This window comes from Oenanthe melanoleuca, chromosome 3, assembly GCF_029582105.1.
Source record: "Oenanthe melanoleuca isolate GR-GAL-2019-014 chromosome 3, OMel1.0, whole genome shotgun sequence".
In the NCBI taxonomy this organism is placed as follows: Eukaryota; Metazoa; Chordata; class Aves; order Passeriformes; family Muscicapidae; genus Oenanthe; species Oenanthe melanoleuca.
The window spans coordinates 52,203,533-52,225,952 of NC_079336.1; the positions used below are offsets into that span (position 1 = coordinate 52,203,533).

At 35.5% G+C, this 22,420-nt stretch overlaps 1 protein-coding gene across 16 annotated transcripts in view; it reads right to left on the minus strand.

Annotated features, from left to right (window-relative positions):
• The window catches only part of EPB41L2 (erythrocyte membrane protein band 4.1 like 2), a 107,908-nt gene that overhangs the window by 28,268 nt on the left and 57,220 nt on the right, over positions 1-22,420 (minus strand). For 10 of the 16 annotated variants that reach the window (XM_056486324.1, XM_056486314.1, XM_056486330.1 and 7 more), the window contains exons 5-11: positions 19,286-19,390; positions 14,784-14,826; positions 8,954-9,029; positions 7,258-7,476; positions 6,722-6,809; positions 5,352-5,504; positions 4,210-4,307 (exon numbers count right to left, since the gene is read on the minus strand). In XM_056486324.1, the coding sequence (XP_056342299.1) occupies positions 4,210-4,307; positions 5,352-5,504; positions 6,722-6,809; positions 7,258-7,476; positions 8,954-9,029; positions 14,784-14,826; positions 19,286-19,390 (782 nt within the window). The remainder of the gene's footprint in view (positions 1-4,209; positions 4,308-5,351; positions 5,505-6,721; positions 6,810-7,257; positions 7,477-8,953; positions 9,030-14,783; positions 14,827-19,285; positions 19,391-22,420) is intronic. The other 6 variants (XM_056486321.1, XM_056486328.1, XM_056486319.1 and 3 more) reach the window with 1 other exon arrangement.

Here is a 22,420-nt window from a genome sequence, read left to right on the forward strand (position 1 = left end):
TGGTGCTATCTTGGTTAAATTTTAATTTTTTGTAGAAAGCTGAAACCATTATAGGTCATGTAGAACACCTCTCAGAACTCTCCTTAGACTGTTATAGTAAAAGCTATACATTCCACTTCCACTGCCTTTCCTATATTCTGAGGTACCAATACAGCAGCTGCTTTTCCTTAAGGTTAGGGAATAGTATCTCAAAGCTGAGAAGACTGGGGAGTTGTTACCCAACAGGAACAAGTTTAACAGTCTACATTCAGACCCTAGTTTCTTTACAATGTCATCTATAAAATTATATAGGTTGATGTTTCCTGGATATAAAGAGTGGGGGAAGAAGCATATTGTGAAAAGGGTGAGAAAGATAAATTACATGTACTGTTCATGCTGGGTATGTGTGTTTGTACCATAAGTATTGGAGTCCTTGTCAGAAAGTCCAGAATGGGCTGCCCAGGATGTAGCACCTAGTGCCATGGTTCAGTCAATAAGGTGGTGCTAGATCTTAGGTTGGACCTGATGATCTCCAGGGTCTTTTTCAACCTAGTTGATTCTGTGATTCTGTACCACCATCATGTGAGTTTGAAGACAGGTCCTCTCTACATCCCTGAATTTCCTTCAGTGTGAGGACTTCAAGTTCATACTGATCTAACTCCTATTGTTTGTACTTTGCTTTTGAAATTTGACCATCAGCTGCAACACTGAAGGTCCACAGCCATCCTTGCTGATAAGGCAAAGTCATCACTCCAAGAACTCTTCCTGATCCCCATTTCTCTGGAAAGACCTTTGAAGTTATTTCCTGGATAAATGTAATGCTGCAAATACATGCTTACCCATCATGGCCTACTCTCTCTGTATAAAACTATCAGATTATTGCAGACAAAGTTTCTTGATTTGAGAATTTGCAAAGAATGAGCACGTCACTGAACATCAAACTTCCTTCAAGCAGAACCAGCAGTTCATGTGACATTTGTACTGAGGATGGCACAGATGGGCAAAGCAAGGGTCCAAACTGTGCTGACTTTGCTCTCCTCTTCTGAAGCATTTGCAAAGGAATATCTGTGTTAGCAGAATCCAATCCAACATATGTTTAGGCAGTATCCAGTACTGGGTTCTGAAAACTACAACAGTCATTCTAAATGTGTTTCAGCAAAACTGAAGAATTTTCAAATACCTAGCAAACTGAGCAGTGAGTTCCTGTGGTGAGCTGACCCTGGCTGGATACCAAGGAACCACCAAGGACACTCCCCTTTCTCAGCTAGACAAAATAGAGAGATAGATGTAACAAGCATCTTATGGGTGAGAAAAGGACAGGGAGACATCATTCAATTGCCCTCATGAGCAAAACAGACTAGACTTGGGAACAAATTAATTTAATTTCTTATCAGTCAAATTAGAGTAGGAAATGAGAAGTAAACCTAAATCTCAAAACCACCTTCCCCCTTTTTCCCTAAGAGGGGATGTTTATTGGGGCACTAGCCAGAAGCATACAATTCCCCACGTCTAAGATGCATATGCATGCACCTGAATCTTAATCTGCTCCAACATTTATAAAGAAAACAATTCAAGACAAACTAATCCACCCTTTGCACTAAGGCCACTTATGAACTTAAGGCTTCACTTTCATTTTCTATAAAACAGTCTTTCTCCCCACTATTTCCAAGAGGGAGTGCATTATGTACTAAGAGGAAGAAGGCTAAAAGTTTTCCAAGGTTCCTTCAGTTCTTGATTTTCCAGTCTTGGCAAGGTTGCAACATTAACTGCCATTTTTATCTTCCACCCTGCTGAGATAAACTTTTAATCTTTTAATTTGGAAAAAACAAGAGAACTAATTACCTCTTGATTAAGGGCATTTGAATGGATTTTTCTACTACAGGTTTAACTACATAAAGTAACTGAAAACTATGCTTTTACTACTTTAAGATATTCTGAAGAGACGCTGAAAAAAAATCTTGAAAATACCAAATAAAACATCATAAAATGGAAAGATAAGCATGCTTCTGCAGACACTGGATAAGATCCAGAGTTGCCAACTAAGCTTACCTCAAAATTTTTCTGTAGATATATGGTTTGACTGTATTTTTAAAGTAGATTGCTGCTCTTTGAAAATGCTACTGGAATCCTCTAAGCTTGAGCAGATAAGTGAATACAATGCCCTTTGGTAGCCATTTTCAATACAGTTCATTACAATTTTTATAAATAACTTCATATACTGGTGAATTTCCTAGACATTTTAAGAAATGGATCTTAATGTGATTATTTTAGACAAACTGAAACATTACATAAGAGAACACAAGGAATCTTACCATGTTATATAGAGCACACTAAGAGATTTGGAAGCTAAAAATATGCATTTAAACTGTATACAATTTACAGCAGCACCATAAACATAAACAAGCTATACATATGCTCTGAATGAGCTACAGTCTCTTGGAGTGTAGCAATTGCTCTCTGCTTTTTATCTTTGAAGGAAAATAGAGCTGGCCTTATTTTACTGTTTTTAAATCAGGATGAGTGGTTCTGAGGATTTTCTCTCTGATGACATCAGTGGAGTATATGGATTTACAGAATGGTTCAAGTATTTGTTACATAATTCTTGTTATAATGTCATTCCTGGTTAGGAAAAGCCACTTCTGATTGGAATAAAATCCAATTATTTTTATTTTGTCAGAATTTCTGTAGTAACATTATTTCAAACCTATTAATGCTCCTGAAAGCTTTCAGACTTGCAAATGGTAGCTGTCAATTTAGGACTTTTGACTTCCCTAAGATTTGCTTTTTCCTTATTCAGGACGATTTTATTACTATAAAACTATGAAATACATCTTACCAACAAAGCATATCACTCCATTAGGTATTTAAAGAGTATTAATTAACTTTTCACTGTGGACAGAACTGCATGCATGCTATTTGTGGTAATAGACACCACCAGCCAAAGCAGCCTTCAAATTTTCAAGAATAGAATGCTGGACTATGTTAATAAATGAACTCTAGCAACATGAAAAAAAAAAACCTCTAATCAGGATTTTAAAAAGAAGTGCTTTGAAATTAAGCATTTGGAGACTGATTTACACTGAGATTTGGTGATCTCAGCATAAGTTCTACCTTTGCATTCAAGCACATGCTACAGTCAGTGAAAATCTGAATACTGAAAAACATCCAATGAGACAGTTCCATCTGCTTAGGCCTCTTGGTCCCCAAATTCTCTGAAAGTTTTGTCAAGCAAGTATACTCAGCAACAGGATTTCATCTACTTTAAAACACAACTGGTTTTTTGTAAAGGAAACAGGCTACTAAAGGAGAAAGCTTACCACTTACTCACCCTAGGTACTGTGCTTTGAAGAAAAAACTCAGATGCAATGTCTATCCAATTCATAGGAGATTCAGCCTAAATCTGTGACTCCTAGGCTGCAAGGGGCACATGCACACTCAAGGAATGTGTGTTGTTACAAAAAACAAACTATATCAAAATCTTCAGTGGAGGAAGTAATCAGAGGAACAACTCTGTGGCCTCTTGTTAAGGTGCTCATTTACAAATAGATCATAGTTTCAATGACCAGTTCTGAATTCTGTGTTCCTCAGTTGCTGGAGGAAAAAATGCTGAGGATGTTATGGATTATTACATAAACAATAGTCTGTTTAAAGTGATTCTCTGTTCTTTGAAGAATGACTGTGAACTCAGCCTAGTTCAACAATAAAGAAAAACTCAGCTAGAGGCATTTACACTAAGTAGAATGTTCAAATTAATTGAATGAAGATTACTGTCAAGCCCCAAGAGCTTCTTGTGATGATGTATAAGGGCTTTCTAAATGGTCATTCTGAAAACTCAGTCTCTGAGGAAATTTAACCATAAACCACAGATTGTGTCAGGTTGGAAGGGACCACAGTGGGTCATCTGGTCCAACCTCCCTCCTCAAGCAGGGTCATTCCAGAGCACATGGCACAGGATTGAAGCCAGACAATGTGTACCCCCAGTGCTCCATGACCACTTGTTAAGTTCCATCCTCTTAGCACTCTGAAAGTTTTGGTAAAGCAGTTAATTGTACTTGAGATTTTAGGAATTGGTAATTTGGGGTCAATTATTGTCAGGTTATCTTCTGTCTAAGAGGTAATGCTCCAAGAGTCAAAGAAGGGGAATATCTTTACTTTTCTCCTATCCTTGAAAAGAAAGATATGAGCAGGTAATACCTTGCAAAGTAGGGGAAGGAGAGAATTATAATTTACCTGAAGAAAGTATGGTGCTCCACACAAACCTTCCATAACCTTTTAGCAGCCCGATGGTTTGGCAGTTTGAACCCAATAGTGCTCTCAAACTGTTCCTGCTGGAAAGAATCCACAAATAAATTAACCCATTTCTTTAAGCTGGCTATTAATTAATAGGTAGAGTTCAGATAGTTCCATTAAGTATCAAGCTGTAATATTCCTGCCATAAGACTTCATAAGATTTAAAAAAAATAATTTAAAACTATCAGAATTTTCAGCCTTTTAGAAGAATTATACTTGGTGGGCTGTGTCATGATGGAAAAATTGCATGAAGCAATTGTACTGCAGGTTGTGCTTTGCACTTTGCTTAGATGCAATAAAGGTCTGCAATCCATATGGCAGTGTTAAACTTATATGATCTGTATCACTATATAATACTTTCTTAGCAAAAATACTTAATCTATGCACAGCATCAGTGAATGCAAGCATTAGAAAACTTACAAACTACAGTGTTAATATTGTAAAATTGGTGTTTAGATGTCTCTTATTTTATTTATTCACACAGTAAAAGCTACCTTAAACGTTTTATAGTATAATCTAAAAAGTATTACAGTATTTTACATTTTGGGGGTTTTGTTCAATTTCCTTCTACAAAGGGTTCAAAATGTAAACATGCACACACTCCCTTCGGTAACTCCCAGAAACTTTTAGCAGTAATGGAAGAGAAAGTTGAATCCACTACTTCCACAGCAGCTAAGAAAGTTGTAACATTCTTCAGGACAACTCAAGCCTTTGGTTACAGCCACAAACTTAATGTGCTGACACTTAGAGAACAATTGTACCCAAAGAGGAAGAGCAGCTGGCTCTCTCCTGGGACTGCAAGTTTGCACAGTCAGAATATCACCAATGTAATCAGCTCTTTGTGTTAAAAAAAACAATAACAAGACAGCTTCTATTAAAAAAAAGATTTTCTTCTTGGTTTGCCTTTACTAATCAAGACAAGTGTTTTACACAATCATTAGAATCTGAAGACGAAAAAGGTCCTCATAAGTTCTGCTTGAATATATCATAAGCTTATAAGGACAGAAAAAAATCAGGATGCTTTCTTGTTGCTGGGCAGAAACGATCTCACAAAAGAAACAAGACTGAAAGGTGCTACTTACTTCTGCTGGCCTGACTTTGATGTAGAAATTGCTTCGCTTGTAGGAAATCTTCAGAATTTTTGGCCAAGCGAAGCGGTTGATCCGGAGTCTGTCTTTGTAAATCAGCAGACCATTAGCACACACACCCAGCATGATATCCACACCTTCAGAATCCTACCAGGTATGAGACAATTTCATAAAAATCACTTCAGAAACATTTCAAACAAGTAATTATTGCTGACATACCTTGAGGGAATATTGTAACTGGAACATGTTTCATATTCAAACCTGACTCTTACAGTGAGATTCTTAAATCAGAACTAGCCAAGTATATTCTTTTTATAGGAAAGACTTTGGACTATTAGTAATGGCTTTGGCATTCATATGCCACAGTTCTGGGAAATTCCTGAATATTCTGGTAATAGGGACTAAATTAACAATTTAAAAGCAGGAAAGGTATGGCCAGTGTCTGTGCTAGCAATAATTTCAACAAATATTAAAAGAAGAAAAATGAAAACCAGGCTTATCCCACTTAAAGCAGTCAGTGAAAATCTGAACAAGCTGGTGATCAAGGTGATGTTTTACAGTCACGTACCATTCCAGCAAAGATAGAGGAGGTAATGGATAGATTTCTCTTTCACTGACAGCATTTGATGCAAGTTTTACAGGCTACAGAACAAATCACTTACTGATACAATACACAATACAGCAGAATCTCATGTTCAGATGAACTACATCAAATGCCAACACTATCATTATGGAGTTGCTTCACTGGCAGATCTAACAAAATGAAATTTAACCATGTTTCTCCAGTACTCAAAAGTCTTGGTTTTCTTTTTTAATGCAAAACTGATATGCTTATAATACCTTGCATTTCCTAATGATTTGAGATTCTGGATTTATGAGGAGTGAGAGGAGGTTATTAGTTTGTCTTTTGGGATTTTAACTGGGAAAAAAAAAAATCCCACCTGTAATGAACATTTGATTTGACTAACCCTGGGAAGTGGAAAAATCCCCAAAATCCCCCGCAGGACCTCCTCCTATATATTTTTAACTCTCATGGTACTATGAAAACAATTACACGTTCCTTTAGATTTTACTTTATTGGCCCCACATCTCCTTGGCATAGATAATATGACATTTTAAATGTACTTATCTGCTCTTATGAGTGAAATATTATTTCCAAGTTGCACATGTCTATGCACTAAATAAACTTATATATAAATTCTATTGATGTTAGCACTGTAAAATGAATAATTACGGTAACCAAGAGATAAAGGCTTACAGCCAAAAACTAAGCATGTGACTTTTAAAAAAATAACCTATATATACAATATTTTCTTTAATACTTAGCATGTCTATCCTAAAACAAAAGCAAACAAACCCAATACCTTGGCATGATGTAAATCCACTCCATACATGGAGAGTCTCTTAGCATTTTCTAGGAACTGGGAATCAGCCTGTGCTGGAGTCAAGCCCCTGAAACAATTGAATAAGCCTTGAGTTTATTGACAAAAAACTAGGAGTCAAAACTGAGTGGAATCCTGGAATTCAGACTGATACAAAAATCTCAGTTTATAAGGTATCAATAGCACTTTTGCTCTACAGGAAAAGTATTCTTTCAGAGCATATTATTTTACTTGAGTACAGATTACTACCTTCACTCTTTCAAACTATCTGTATGCTACTTAAATTAATTAATATAAAAATATTTTTTCCAAAAGTTCTCTACCAAGACCTTAGTGCAACTACTATTTTCAAACTCAGCTTTCTAAACACACCAAAGTAAGAGATTTTAGTTACATAACAAACGATTTCCAAAGTGACAATAAGTTTACCTCAGCAGTTTTACATACACCCTTAGGGGAACTGACACAAATGTGACAAAGTGTGATGACTTCTTTTAATCCCACTGTATCTGACATACCTGTGTGTCTTGTGCAGCTCAGCCACTTTCTCTTCCATTTCTTGAGTCTGATTGGGTGCAAACTGGAATTCACTGATATAATCACTGCGGTGCTCCTCTGGGTCATGGTCACCCAGCTCAGCCTGCAGGGTATATGAACCAAGGAGGGCGTGAGTCACAAAAGAACATGGCAGGCGGCCAGATGCAATATCCTGGCGAAGCTGTAGGCACAAAAAATACCTGCAAGACAAAGGAGGAAAACACAACCAAAGAGAAAGAAAAACAAAGAAATGGTTACCTATGGCAGATAATTAGAAATATGGCAGAATTCATCAGGATGTGTGTAATCGGGTAAGCATGTTTTAAAGTAAGTGAATGCATTAATAATGACCTTATATTATTTAAGCCTTATTACCACACAGTAAATGACACTTGATTTTTAAGAGTCAATATTACTTTCATAGAAAATGTGAAAAGCAAGAAAAATTGATTTCAAATATAAATGAATAAAAAACTAGTTTTAAACAAAAGTTGACTTAGGAACTCGCTCAGTTCACATTGTAGCCTTTAGGTATCCATGGTTTAAAAATACAAGCTATGTGTTTCTTTGACATTTCCCTTTGGCTTTGAAACTCTAACTTCTATATCCCTTGCAGTTCAAAAGCTAACCATGTCATGTAACATACAAAAGAAACCCAGTTTGGTACTGAAACCATAATTACCTTTCTTAAACCATACATGTATTAGAATTCAATCTTTCAGGTACTGTATACAGCCTTCTACCAAATTTAACAAGTTAAACATCAGCAGACATCCTACCATAGCAGATTTTTTTTTTTGGAAGATAAAAAAATGTCTTACTAGTGAAACTTAGATTGAAAATGTAAACAAAAAATGGTTTTATGAGTTGAACAAGGAATTGAAAAACTAATCAAATAATGGAAAATTTTCAAAGGAAACACACACAACTTCTTGTAAATACACTCTCTACTAAATAACTTTTATGATGCTACAAATCACTATCTCTAGCAATATATTAGCTGCACACTTGCATAGCTATCTTATTTTGTGCAGAAGACTGATCCAATGCAACATGTACTAGCAACATATATCCTGCCTCAGCAGAGTCAGCTAACTCCAAAGTACTTAGGTTTCCTGTAACTTGTGAGAAAAATGAATCAGTTCCCTGCACTCAATCCCCAGTTATCAGCCTTGCAATGCTGTTTTTAGGTGCTTAGTATTCACTGCATTCCAAGTATTTTCTATCTAAGAAGTTTGGAAGATAATTATTTTCAGGTTTTATTATGTTTTATGGCTTTATTTAAAGCATATGTATAAACCTACATTTTCATCTACTCTAGATAATTACTGAAATATCTTGGATCCCTTGAGCTTTGCTCAAGACCCCTGTGCCCTCATTTGTTTCATAATAAAGAAGCAGCCTGACAATAAACCACCAGCTTCTTTCACATACTATCACTCACACCTTACATGCTGCCCTAATTATATCCTCACTTTTATCATTAAATTCTTTTTGCTCATGTTTCTTCCAGAAGTTTTCATTTTACCTTTTCAGCCTTGTTCCAAAAAGCAGTTGATGTATGTAAAAATATCTACAGTGTACAGTACCCAGAAACTGAAAAAGAAATTCTATGTGGCTTTCAAATTAAACTAACAGCAATTTAAAGTTTAAAACTTGTTTAAAACCTGTGCATACCTAGTGATGTCTTCAGTCAACTGTGATGGATCAGGAGGATAAAACTTCACATTAAAGGTGAATATCCAAGGTAAACCTAAACACAGGAAATATCTGATTGTTAATCTCAAATAAATCCAAGTAAGCAAAAAGAACTTTACTGAAAAATGTTGGAAAGGAGAATAAATCTTAAATCACTGAAATCTGGAAGTAAGTTTTTTTCTGTTTTTTACTGTACATTATTAAGAAGCACAGATTATTTTCATTAGCAGGTAGAGATCCACAGATGCAATAAAAGATTAGCATGTTAAAAAATATTTTTAAATAATGTTTTACAGTAAGCTACACAAATATCAGAAGACATTTTTTATTTGAAAACGACCATAATATATTAGCACTTTTAAGATATTGTGTGTTTAAAGGCATTTGCATTGAATTTGTGTTTATTTCCAACTCCTCCAAGGCTAACAGTCTCCTCCTGTCTAAACTTAATTTGAGAGACTGTACAGTAACTTTGACCATGAGATATCAAAATGAGCTCTTTGTTGTTGTATTTAACAGGAAGATAATAAATTATACATTGAGAATGCATGGAAGACAAAAATATTAGCCATTCCTACTTTAAAATATTTTTCTGGTAAACACCACATTAAACAACTACAATAGCAGAGATATTTAAATTCTCATGTGTTAGAATTTTTAATAACAGATGCTTTTTTTTAAGCAAAAGCATGCTTAAAACTAGATTATTAATTTGAAAAAGCATAAAATGTTGCCCTTAGTCATAGTAGCATTTTTAAACTAATTTTTAAGATTTGAAAGCTAAGTTACACATCAATAATTAAAAAACATTTTCGGAATGTTAGCATTTTGGACAGTAAATTATTTTAGAAATCTGTGCTACACAGATTAATCATGTTTTGAAAAATGTGTCTTTCTACAGCAACAAAAAAAGACTGAAATGCCACTTCCAACACAATGCTAGAAAAAAGTACTGATGTTATTTAAGGTTACTTTCTTTAAAAAAAAAAAAAAAAAAAAAAAAAAAAAGCCTGTTCTGAAATTCCATATATACTAGAGCTAAAGAGGTATTCCAGAATTTCTAATGTTTACCAACATTTAAAGAATTATTTTGGTTTTTCAGGCATGATTATTCACCGAAGCACTTCAATTTTTGTTGAAGTGTGAACCTCATTCTAGAGCTGCTAAGCCACAGTTTCTTTTTGAGAGCTCAGGGTTTTAGTGTATCTTAAAATTCCCAGTTATCAAGTTTTTGTACAATTTTGTGTACAAAATAAGGCAGGACCCTTGAATGAGGCCTCATCATTGCATAGTCTACTGCAATGCAGTGCAAAACAGAATTAAGACAAAAATAACTTGGAAAAAACAAGTCTAACAGTAATGAATACATACAGCATAACAAACACAGTTAAAGAGGGAACAGATTAACCTACTTTCATCATCTGCAGGGAATGAGCATATTTTAATGAAAAGACTCTGATATTGGGTACACCAAAGTGATGAGAATGAGCAATATGGCCAAAATATCTGTACAAAAAGCATTCAAGGAGAGCTGTCCTGTTAACAGAGCTGTGGAGAAATGGATGAAGGATGTGTCCTTCCACACAGGTACTAAATCAGTCTTCAAGTTTCTCCTGGTCTAAAATTGCAGTTAAACTAGTCACATATGAATTCCTGTTTAACTGTTGCTCTTTCTCAGCATTTCTACAGGCAACTTTCAGAAAGCACTGCATCCAAGAGATTTAGATGTGGTTGGAAGGAAAAGAAAATTGAAAAAACTATATTCTTTATAAAAAGTGCAAAAAGCCTCTGAGTGTGTAGGCTGTGTGAAAAAAATCATGTCTCTACTCACACTGATTAAATTGCTAATTTATTGAAAAAATATTGAAGTTGATTTTGTACTAAATATTTTCTGGACAGCTGGAGACCATGTATTTTATCTGATTACTGAAAGCACATTTATCCCCTAAATATAGACTAGCAAGTTTACTACAATGTGCATGTCCATATTTCTACTTTTCACTAAAGCATGCTTTTCATAGCTGCACAAACAAGGCATATAATCATAGTTGTCCTCACATAATAATGTACATTATTGCTGGCTCTTTATAGAGTTGGTAGCCTAGACAAAAAAAAAAAAACCAAAAACCCACCAAAAACAACAACTCCAAAGCTGATTTTAAATTGTATTTAGCATTCTGTCCCTGATAAGGCTCTCTGTTTTGATGTTCAGTAGTATGGGCTACAGAAATGTCAAAAATTTTTCTAGCCAGCTTGTTACATCAAAAATGCTTCTGTGGCAACTTTAGGCACATTCTTACAGAAAAGAATGCAATATAACCAACCAGCTAGCAGCATACAATTAACATTATTCATCCCATTTAAACTGGGAAAAATCAGTGAGAGTATTTTTTCCAGTGAAGGCTTTTTCTGGCTTTTACTCATGATCTCTTCCATGTCAGCTTTTGCAAGCAAACCCTTGTGATTACACTCTAGTGTAATCAGCTTAGATCAAAATTAGCTACAACTCTTAAAGATACATAGCTAAATATATATAAAATAAAGAGAACTTGCATAAAGAACCTGCATATCTTGATGCCTGAGCACACCCATACATTTGTCAGCATTAAAATCAGACAGCCAGAGTTGTGCACTTAAAATGCAAGCTCTTTCCTGATTAAAACTTCTTTTAGTACCCCAGCCTATTGTATTCTCAGAACATCTGAACTCTCTCAGTTTCTTACAAGATAAAGAACAGAGAATATGTGATGTGGAAGTATTTTTTGCAGTAAAAATACTAGCCATGCTGCAGGCTAGAAAAAAGATTTCATTGACATAATATTCCCTTTGATTTAAACAAATAAATTCTCCAATTGAGTTCTGTATAAGGGTGCCCCAACACACCCTCCATGTAATCTGAGATTTGACTATTTCAAGGTCAGTTGCTATTGCCTGTACCATCACAATATTCTAGCTGTGATTCTCAGTTTTCCAAGAGCCTGAATCCGCTTGAGATGTACCAATTTTCAAAAAGATAGTGACAGAAACTTAATTACCTACCTGTCCCTGAAAGAAGTAATTACAGGTTTTAACACATGCCAGTGGATAGCCAAGTACATGAGTTAAAAAAAGTCAAGAATTCATTTTCCTGAAGAGATCAGGCTGGCTGAAAGCAAACAAGATTTTTGTCACCTTTGTAGCCCTGAGAACAGAGACAGTAATTTGTGGATCATGTTCATTAGCTGAAGTAACATCAGTAATTGCTGAGATCCAACATAATTGCCCAGCCAAAGGCCAACCTGTACAAGTAAGAGATTGCACAGAGGACCTGAGGACTGTGGCACAGCAAGAGACAGCCTGCAGAACATGACTTGGGAGAGACTACAGGATTCTTATTTCATCTTTCCCAGTCACAGGTGGGATATATATGCCCAATGTGCAGAGCATTGATGTTGCTCACATTTGAAACAGATTGTCGTAAATATTAGGTTGAAAACTGATGTGTTGAACCACATTTCTTAAACTGTCACCTTTGTATGTTCAGATCAATGTATTTGTCCAAATACACTTATTTAGCATGCTAATGTTTCAATTTGTGCCATACAAGAGAAAAATAAATCACTGAATATTCAGAGCTGGAAGGGACCCACAAAGATCACCAAGTCCAGCTCTTAAGTGAATGGCCCATAGAGGGGATTGAACCCACAATCTTGGCTTGTTTTTTAGCACCAGACTCTATTCAACTGAGTTAATCTCAGGTTCAAGAGTTTTGTAATTTCCAGCTTTCAAACGGACTAATAGGTTTTACAGGTATCTTAAATTTAATGAACATTTTTGTACTCAGGATTTCCATTCTTGATTAAATACAAATATATTTAGAATTAAGCCTGAAAAGAAAAAAGTCTCATTACTTGATACTTATGTAGCTGGAGGATTAAATGTGCCTGCAGTAAGATTCCAATATCTGGAAACTTCAATAGGCTAATGATAAGGAACACAACTAACAGTATGCTAATTACTTGCATATTGGTGTAAGCAAGTGTCATTTTAAAATCCTTAAAATCATGTTACTTTGCTGTTTGTTTTATTATGCCTATCAACCCTGAAATACTACAGACCAGAGGGAAAAAAACCATCCAGTCATGATTCCTCATTCAATAACTGGACTTGCTCTCCAGTACAAAAAGTAGGTCTTCATGCTGTATGGAAAAATCAAACCTCCTTAACATATTTTTTTGTAGTGCTTATGATACAGGATTAAAAAGAATTTTGTCTAGTGCATCCAAAAAAATTTCAGGTCAGTTCTTCCACTTCAAATTTGTGACACTAACTTGTAGGCTAGATAGCATTCAAATTCTTACAGAAGATGAAAAGATAACATTTGTATCAACATCCTCCATCTTCTGTCATTTATGAAAACCAAACAGCCTTTAGCCTGCATATTTGGACAACTAATAGATTTTGACTGAAGACATGCAAAAGTTCCAATACCAGTAACTTTTCCTTGATTAAAGGTATGGTTGCTGCTTGCATATTAGTACATCCACTTTTTTAGTAGGTCTAGTTTGCTTACAGAAGAGCATGTTGGATCAAAAAAACAGCTTCTAAGGATGCTTCTGTAACTTTAATTTCTATACTGAAAATATACGGGATTTCATTAATGGAAAAAGATGTGAAGAAAAAGGAATTAGCACCACTATGACTTCTGGAAAAAATGAGTATTGCCTTAAATTGAGTTAACAGCAGTAAAGAAACCATCTGTTTTTCATTATAAATAACACACTGCTGTTCGTAATTACATGTACATTCAGTTTCTTAGCTTAAATTCTCATTGTGTTGTAAGTCTAGAGTTGTAAATATTATCATCACCCCTTTCTCCCCACTTTCCTATCAGGTACTACCAAAAGGCTTCAATTAAAAAACAAAACAACAACAAAAACCTCTGGTTTGGCCACAAATGAGTAAAGCAATGGCAGTTAAGTTCAGTAAGGGCATGTCTAGCATGTTTTAGTGGCCACTTATTTTGTGGTATGCAGACTCAGGCAGAGTATCACCTGGATTTACTCTCCATTTTACTACAAAAGCTACCCAGCTAGTGAAGAGCTTTGACAGAGCTTTATGCAAAAGAGTAAAATAAATTACTCATCATGTACTGAGTATAGGAAGTAGAAAGGCATTTCAAGCAGATTCAGGCTGAAAAAGCACTGTAGTGAGACATTCCAAGATTATGCTCTCTATTCCATCTCCATTCTGAAAATGATGGACATTACCAAAAAAGTCAATGGTGGCCTGATCAGTATTGAAGAATATACATTTTCTGTAAAACACAGTAATTCTCTTTTTGTAGGTTCATATTCTTCTGATGAACCTTTGAAGTAAGAAAGTCCTATTGCAACAATCAGGACCATCTTTGCATGATCACATTCTCCATCCAAAAACCAACTATTAGCATAAAGTTGAAAAACATCTACTGTTTCAGGATGCAAAAATAACAACTATTACTCACACAACAAGGGAAAATTTTGGGGCAATAATATATTTGATTAGTTTCTGATATAATGTAATTATTAATCATTATAATATAGTGATATAATAACATATAGTATTATCATTAACTTCTACAGCATAATGCTGAGTGACTCCCTCTCCCCTACTTGGACAGGGACAGAAATAGAAGATTTGCTTCCTGTTTTAAGGTTAACACATCACTGTCACATAGCAATTACTTTAAAGCTGTAAACAATCAGCATCCAAGCTACTAAATTTATAAACAATATTTTTGTGAAGAGAGAAAAAAAGGAGCATAACATCTGAATACAGAAGTACTTACTTCGAATTTGTCTCTTAATTTCCTTTGAAGAATCTAGCCAGTTCTGAAAAAAAAAACAAAAGACAAACAAAACAAGTAAACCACAGCCAGCATTTACAATCATCAATACCAAAAATATTTTGATATAATCTGTGCAACCTATTAATTAGCTTTTAGCATTTCAGTTACTACTGATATGTTCAAAGGAGACTGATTTGTAACATATATACATATATATATAACATGTATTCAATAACATATATTCAATAACATATATTCAATAGTAACCCTGGCAATCCTGTTTACTAGCTTTACCCATACATCCATACATGTTAAAATACAGGTTGAGAGACTGGGAACAAACCTTTTAACTACAGTTACTGAGATTTTCCTTCATTGAGTTTGAACCCTTACTTTCCACGACCAGACACACACACACACACAAGCACAGTCATGGAAGAAACACACATAAAGCAGCCTGACAGCAGGTCTTTGCAACATTTCAAATACAGATGTGAAATGCAGTGAAGAGTTAGATACTGCCTTGTGAAGCCAAGGAAAATATCAGCTTTTTCACATGCCACTGCAGGTACTTGCAGTTTTAAAGTCTGAGGGAATATCCAGTGCCAGCACAAATATTGCCAAAGGCTTATTTCTACCAATGTCTCTCACCTAACTTAGCAAAACAGAACATTCTGGGTATGATGACCTATCTTTTTCAGCCTATGGTAGCAAACAAATTGAAGATACAACATTGTTTCCCAATACCATATCCCTCAGTCTCTAACAGGGACTTTCACATCTGAAGTCCATCTTCTTTCAAGAAGACAGAAATTCTAGTCTAGTTTCACAGGTCTGTGTGAATTAGGAGAATGTGGAACTACGTTTCTGTAGTAGTGCAAATCTTTAACACAGATCACCCCTGCTGACAGAGAATGTGTCTCCTGTGAATATGGACCAACACACCAACAAGTTGCTTGTTGTTAATGAGCTTGGTCGAAGTAGACTTCATCACAAATGCACCATGTATATATTAGATTAATACTATTTACAAAGGAAAAAGCAAAACCCCCTTTTTATAATTCATTACAATTGTAATGTTTAAAAAAAGATAATAATTCCACATTTCTTGCTTTGTCTGTGATCTCTGCTTTCCATAGCTATGACAATTTTTCCAGAGAAGGCAAAGTCCATAACATTTTCACAAAGGAAGAGTTTAGAAAGCACTTCTCCAAATTCCTGGACACCATTTACGATACTTATGTCAGAAAAATTGCTTTCTGTTTGAAGAATCTTGACATGGAAAGGCCTTGGAAGACAACGTAGGTCTTTAAATAATTTTAACTGAGACTCACTTCAGCTACAGTTATCAACCTATCTTTTCAGCTTTGGCAAGAATTCCATTCTGAAGTTACCCATATTTTTGCAACTGCAATAACTAGAAGTATCTTAAACCCTTGCTTTTTAGACATAGCATTAAGTAAATAAATAGAGAATACAGCATGGAATAACTACAACAGAAAAACTGGATTTCTGAGTACATAATACTTTCAGTACTTCATCTTTTATCACTACAAAGTGGGAGAAAAGAACATACAATACAGACTATGCTGCAAGATAAGAATAATCCCTCCTTTACACAAGCTATAAAGTTCATTTTCTCATTTTTCCAAGCCTGAAATAAGCTTATTGGAAGCAGACTTAGCCATTAGCTTTCATTACTGTTCTATCAAATAAAATCAGATGTTTATATTCCATTTATAGGCATAATTACAGGGGTGGGGGCTATTTTTGCATCTGTGCCTTTTGTCATGGATAAAAACAAACACCACAAAAGAATCTACCCTAAATAAGGGCTCTTAATGCAGAAGAGGCAGGTCTGTCTTTCAAAACAAAAGACAAAGTATATACACACTACTTTGCTCCTGTAGGCAGAAATCTATTTGCTTAATTTGTGAATGGTAAGGTTATAAATGAGACAAAGTAATGTATTGTCAAAGAACAAAATGTTCCCTACCAGTACAAAAGTATTTTGTACAAATCCAGAAAAGCAGCATTTCCAGCTGGTGCCCAAAACATAAGAGCAGAAGCTTTCTAACACTTCTGCAGACCAATTAGAGTGTGAATGGAGCATTCATGAACTTCTGAGGGTGCAATGCAATGAGATCTCTAAACTTCGGGCTAATAAATTTAACATTTGCAAAAAATGAAAGAAATCATTAATTACTAATTTGGCTTAAATAGTTTTAAAATGTGTATTAAAGTCAACAAAAATCAGTCTGAGTGGAAGATGCAATCTCTCTCCCAGCTGCACAGAACACCCATGGAGAAGAGTTAATGGGACTCCTCCTCCAATGGTACCCCAAGGGTGCATTGGGGAGCAGCTCTAACTCAAAAGAGTGCCTGGCACTCAGTTGCCACATGCCACAGCTGCCATCAGGCTCAACAGCTGGCTCATAAATGGGTGGCTGTGATGAGTGCACAAGAATGGGAAAAACACATCATTCAGCACTTAGTACTGACTGGCCTGGAGGTCAGGGATTTGTGGCACTTTAATCAAAAAGGCAACAGTCATAACAGGAAAAGAAAAAAGCATCAGAAAGAACCGGTACCAAAATTAAAAAGTAATTCAAACTTAATACAGAGGTGAACAAAAAAAGAGGGCCCTAAACCCAGCAGAAGTTCTGAGAAAGTAGGAGGTGTGAAATACAAATTTTCCAGGAAAGAGTTTTTTTTTAAGTTTCTCCAAATATCACTAGGGATGTATTTATATGAAGAACATACTCTGGTTGTTTAGTTTTCATAACAAAAGGACCAGATTTCTCCAGAAGTTTTTAAATAAGAGCCTGCTGCTGTCTATAACTCCGATGAGAAGTGATCTATTCTACTTATAAATATGGACCCCATGATCAGATATTTCTCACTTAATTTATGCAAATACCTCTTAATTTATGTAAATACTTATGAGTGTTGCTACAATACCATTTTCACAGTCAATGGATAAAGAATTCAATGACTCATTCACACTGAAAGAGACCTCTGGACATAACCAGTCCATGTGTGATTCAAGAGACAGTTTTGAATTAGATCAGATTGCCCAGGTTCACATCTGGTCAAGTTTTTACTATCTCCAAGGAAAAAGACATATGAAAAAACAAATGGGGTCTTTTTAAAGACTGGACCTCTGTTTCTCTATTCAAATGACTGACCAAGAAAGTTTAACTAGAGGGGAAAAACAAGGGGGGAAGAAAAAAAACCAGACATAACCCTACACCAATCCAGACTTTTTTGCTGAACTTTCAAAAACCCGAGGCTCCCTATTTTACCTCCTGGGATCTACTCGGGTGAGCTCTTTTAAAGCACAGGTCAAGGATCCCAGGTCTAGGATTAGACCTTTTCTCTCTTGCCAGAGATCAGACTGCTGTTTTATGTTATTTTGTTTTGTATGCACAGTATAGTTTTTCAATAGTGAGAAGCACAAATAAAGCAACAAGCAAAAATAACAGATCATATTAAGATTATGATATTAGAAGATCAACAGAGATGTTCTTCATCGTTACACCAAAGAAGTACTTACGGCTGGAAATGGTTTACAAATCAAGAAAAAAATTAAATACCTAAGTAATAACATAACAAGCTCATTTTATATGTTGAGATCTTCAATATAGAAAAATTGAGTATTTTGCTCAATACTGCAAAGAAAGCTTTGCAGCAAAGCAAATAACTCTACAAAACAGTTTTATCAGAATGGAAATAGCCAGAAATTCAGATTTATTCAGACCATGAAACTACACTTCATTAAAAAAAAAAAAAACAAACCAGTGTTAAAAGGAAGATGGCAGAAAAAAAGCAAAAACATTTAGATGCATTATGATGTAATGATGCTTCTACTACAAATGCACATTTAAAAGAAACATGAATTTTCCTGCTTCAATTTTAATCATTCATGTGGGAGATTTTTTTATTAAGAAAAAGATGACCACACATTTAGTTCATGGAGGAATCAACAGGCAGCCCAGCCGACAACTGCAGATGATAAGATGTTAGAAAGATAAACTAGGTTTTGGTAATTAATGGAGCACTTGCCACTGACTGATTTAAGATTTTTCCTCCACTGAGCAATTTAGATGTGCTCAACCATCCAACAAAAAAAGCAAGTGCAAAACAAGACAGATTTTCAAATAGTATTTAAGAAATCCTTTCAAATGCAGTCATCTCATCATTCTTTTGCAAAATTAGCATCCAATACCAGTGATGACCAGCTTCAGTCTCTTAACAAATGCCAAAAATTTTCTTAAAACTTTAAATTAATAGCAAAGGAACTCAAAGGCCTGGTTGTTACAGACTTATGGGCTAGATTCCCTTCATGTCCATGAACAAAGTATTCTTACACATCTGTGAGAAAAAGCAGCAAAATTTACTCAAGTGTTTGAAATGGTAAACATTTAATAGTATATACCTCACTGAACTATTGAAGTGAGTGGCAATGACGAAAAACAAACAAAACCTTCATATAGGCTTACCTTCTGTTCTGAATTCTCATAAAACAGCAGCCCAAAATAGTCCTTTTCCAGTAAATTGAGGTGTTCACATACTTTATCAAACAGCACTTGTCCTTTTGCTCTTTTCTGAGGGGTAGGAGAGTAAGAAAAGAAGGGAAAAAAAAACAAGGAAAAATAATAAAGATGAGAAAATTAATATAAGCAAATCAGTAAGGTCTTTATTTACAGATACTGTCATTTGATGATAATATTCAGCAAAATTAAATACACACATAAACCAGATTATAAAACTATAAGCTTTCTTATAAAGACTGTTCACCATATTTCAAAGCTATATATATCCTTGACTAAAAATTGAGAAATGCAATTTTTTTTCAATACATCAAAAAAAAACCCAAAACAACAACATTAAGTGCATAAGGAAAATTCAGTACCTGAAGGATTTAAGTATTTTGCGTATTTAATTATTTTAAGTATTAGGCATCACTTGGTTTTCCTAGATCTTTATTTTTAAAATAACAGAAGACTTCTTTATTTGAGTCAACTTTTTATATATTATCTTCTAAAAATTAATATAGTTTCTACAATGCTAACTTTATTATTTTGGTATACCTCTCAGTGGCTTATGAATTACATTATATTAATACACTGAAAAATAAAGTGTGCCATGTTCAAAAGACAAAAAGAACAAGCAGACCACTAAGAGCTGATGCTCAGACCAGCATGCAAGCAGAAGCTGAACATATGCAATATGTCTAGTTGTCTATACTATAGTGGTCTGTTTTGAGGGGCAGAAAATAAGATGGCTGCTTTCTATCTGTGTATTTCTGAAATCTCAGTACCCAGCAAATTCATTAGATGCTCAAAAATAAGAAATCTTCAAGAAGTTTATTTTTCCTAAAAATAGTATTTGTGCAAGTCACTAACAAAGGAAAAAAAAAAAAATAAAAAAACTGAAGGTTTTATTTCAGGTTAATTTCAGTATCAGTCTGCTGCTTTATAAATATTGTAATTGAGGACTGATCATAGTTTTAACATACTCCTTAGAAAGCGTTTTAAAAAAACCACTTTCAAGCTCACTTGGTGATCTCAGTATTACTAGAGCTTAAGCAAATGGCAGTCAGTCATGAAGTTTTATCTGTTCTTCTTGTGACCTTTCCAGCCGCCTTCCAGTATCTAGAGGGGACTTAAGAAAGAAGGGAAGAAAAGGGCATGTAGTGACAGGACAAGGGGTAATGGCTTTAAAGAGAGAAGATACAGATAAGAAATGCTTTACTGTGAGGGTGGTGAGGCACTGGAACAGGTTGCTCAGGGAAATGTTCAAGACCAGGTTGGATGGGGCTTTCAGCAACCTTCTCTGGTGAAAGGTGTCTCAGCCTAAGCAGGAGTTTAAAAACTAGAAGATCTTTAATGTACTTCCCAATCAAAACCATTCTGTCATTCTGTGATTCTTGTACCTGAAACATATGTAATGTAAACATTCCATATGTCTGTACTGCCAGTAATGAAAAGCAGGTCCAGGCTCTACTTCTGTGTGCCAGGTTTTAAGGAAAATCTTTGTCTCCTGCTGACAGAAGACAAAGATTCAGAGCAGACAGCTCAGACCACGTGCTCAGGGGTGGGAAGATGAGAAGTTCTTTCCACAGTTCAAATTTGCCCATGACCAGCATCGCAGCCTCCAGTCTGAACCAACTCCTTCACGACAGCTCTGCTGTTTGTGGCATTTATCACAGAGGCCACAACACGGCCTTTTCAGAGGCCTGTCAGCTTACAGGAATGTTTGCATTTGCCTATCCTACAGCTCTCAGCAGATGCCAGACAGCGCTGCCATTCCTCAGGAGCGCCAGGGGCAGCCCCTGAGTGGGCCCGGGTGACACTGTGGCCATTGTCCCTGCAGGCAGCGGCAGCGCGCTCCACGCGCCCCATTCCGGCACTCCTGCAGCTCGGCACCGCGCACGGGGCGCTGAGGCACGAGCCGAGGGAGAGGGCAGGAAAGAAGCGATGCACTGAGCAAAGAGTGAAGGCATTGTTGATTTATTCCCCAAGAATCCAGAGCTTTGTTCAAAACCGCATTGTCCAGCGGACATGCTGCTCGGGAAGATCAGAAAGTTTGCACAGCAGCAAAATCATAAAATGACCACATTTAGCAGCCCAAGTAGCAAGGCAGTGGAAAGTAGAAGTCAGAGTGACTTCTGAAATGGGGAGCAGGGAATTTTAAGTCTGTTTGGTACTCTCCAAAAATGAAAGATGACCACTTCCTCTAGGCATCTGAAGTAACCACTTAATTTTCTTGACAGCTTCACCTTCTGCTTAGTAAGGAAAATCACCAATATAGAAAAGCAGTAAATTGAAAACAGAATAAATACAAGCAAGAGAGAGTTCAAAGAATCTTAGATGCATGTAATAGAAACCATTCTTTTTCCAAAGCCAATGTGCAAGTCAGTGATCACACCTTGCAAATGCAAGTTTCAGATATACAAATTTCAGTACAGGAAATCTACAGATTAGTGCAAAATAATATATGCTATCATATCAAGCTCACATCTGGAATCAGCTGCTTTATTATAAACTTTCTCAACTAAAACCCACAGTTAATATCAAGTTTTTGACATACAGAAACATAAAGCAGGCAAATCTACATTAAATATATTGCAAGTGTAACTGTACAATAGTGCACAGTTTCTTATTAGGAAGTCACAATCAACAAAGAACTTGAATGCACTAGCAGTGTCCACTGTATCTTTAAATATCTTTTTGTCAGCTCATGGTTCTTCCACATAAGGAAAAACACCACCATGTCACAAAGCCCAAGTTTGTGAGTCTACATTCGACACAGCAGCAAAATGAAGACATTATACCATCAGTAACTAGTATTTATAAAGCTCTGTAATGGATTCAAAAGCACAAGAAGTCTCTCAGTACCAGTGATGGTTTTCATTATAAGATCCTACTTGTAAAAATGAAAGACTCTGAGTTATAAATTTACATATATATATATATATATATATATATATATATATATATGTAGTGATACAGTTTTAAAAATCTAAAATAGTATTTATTTCTTCAAACTTTTCAAGTGCAATTTCTTTGTAAACCATTTGGGGACAGGCATTATTACACAGTTTAAATTATATTATACAAACCACCACAATA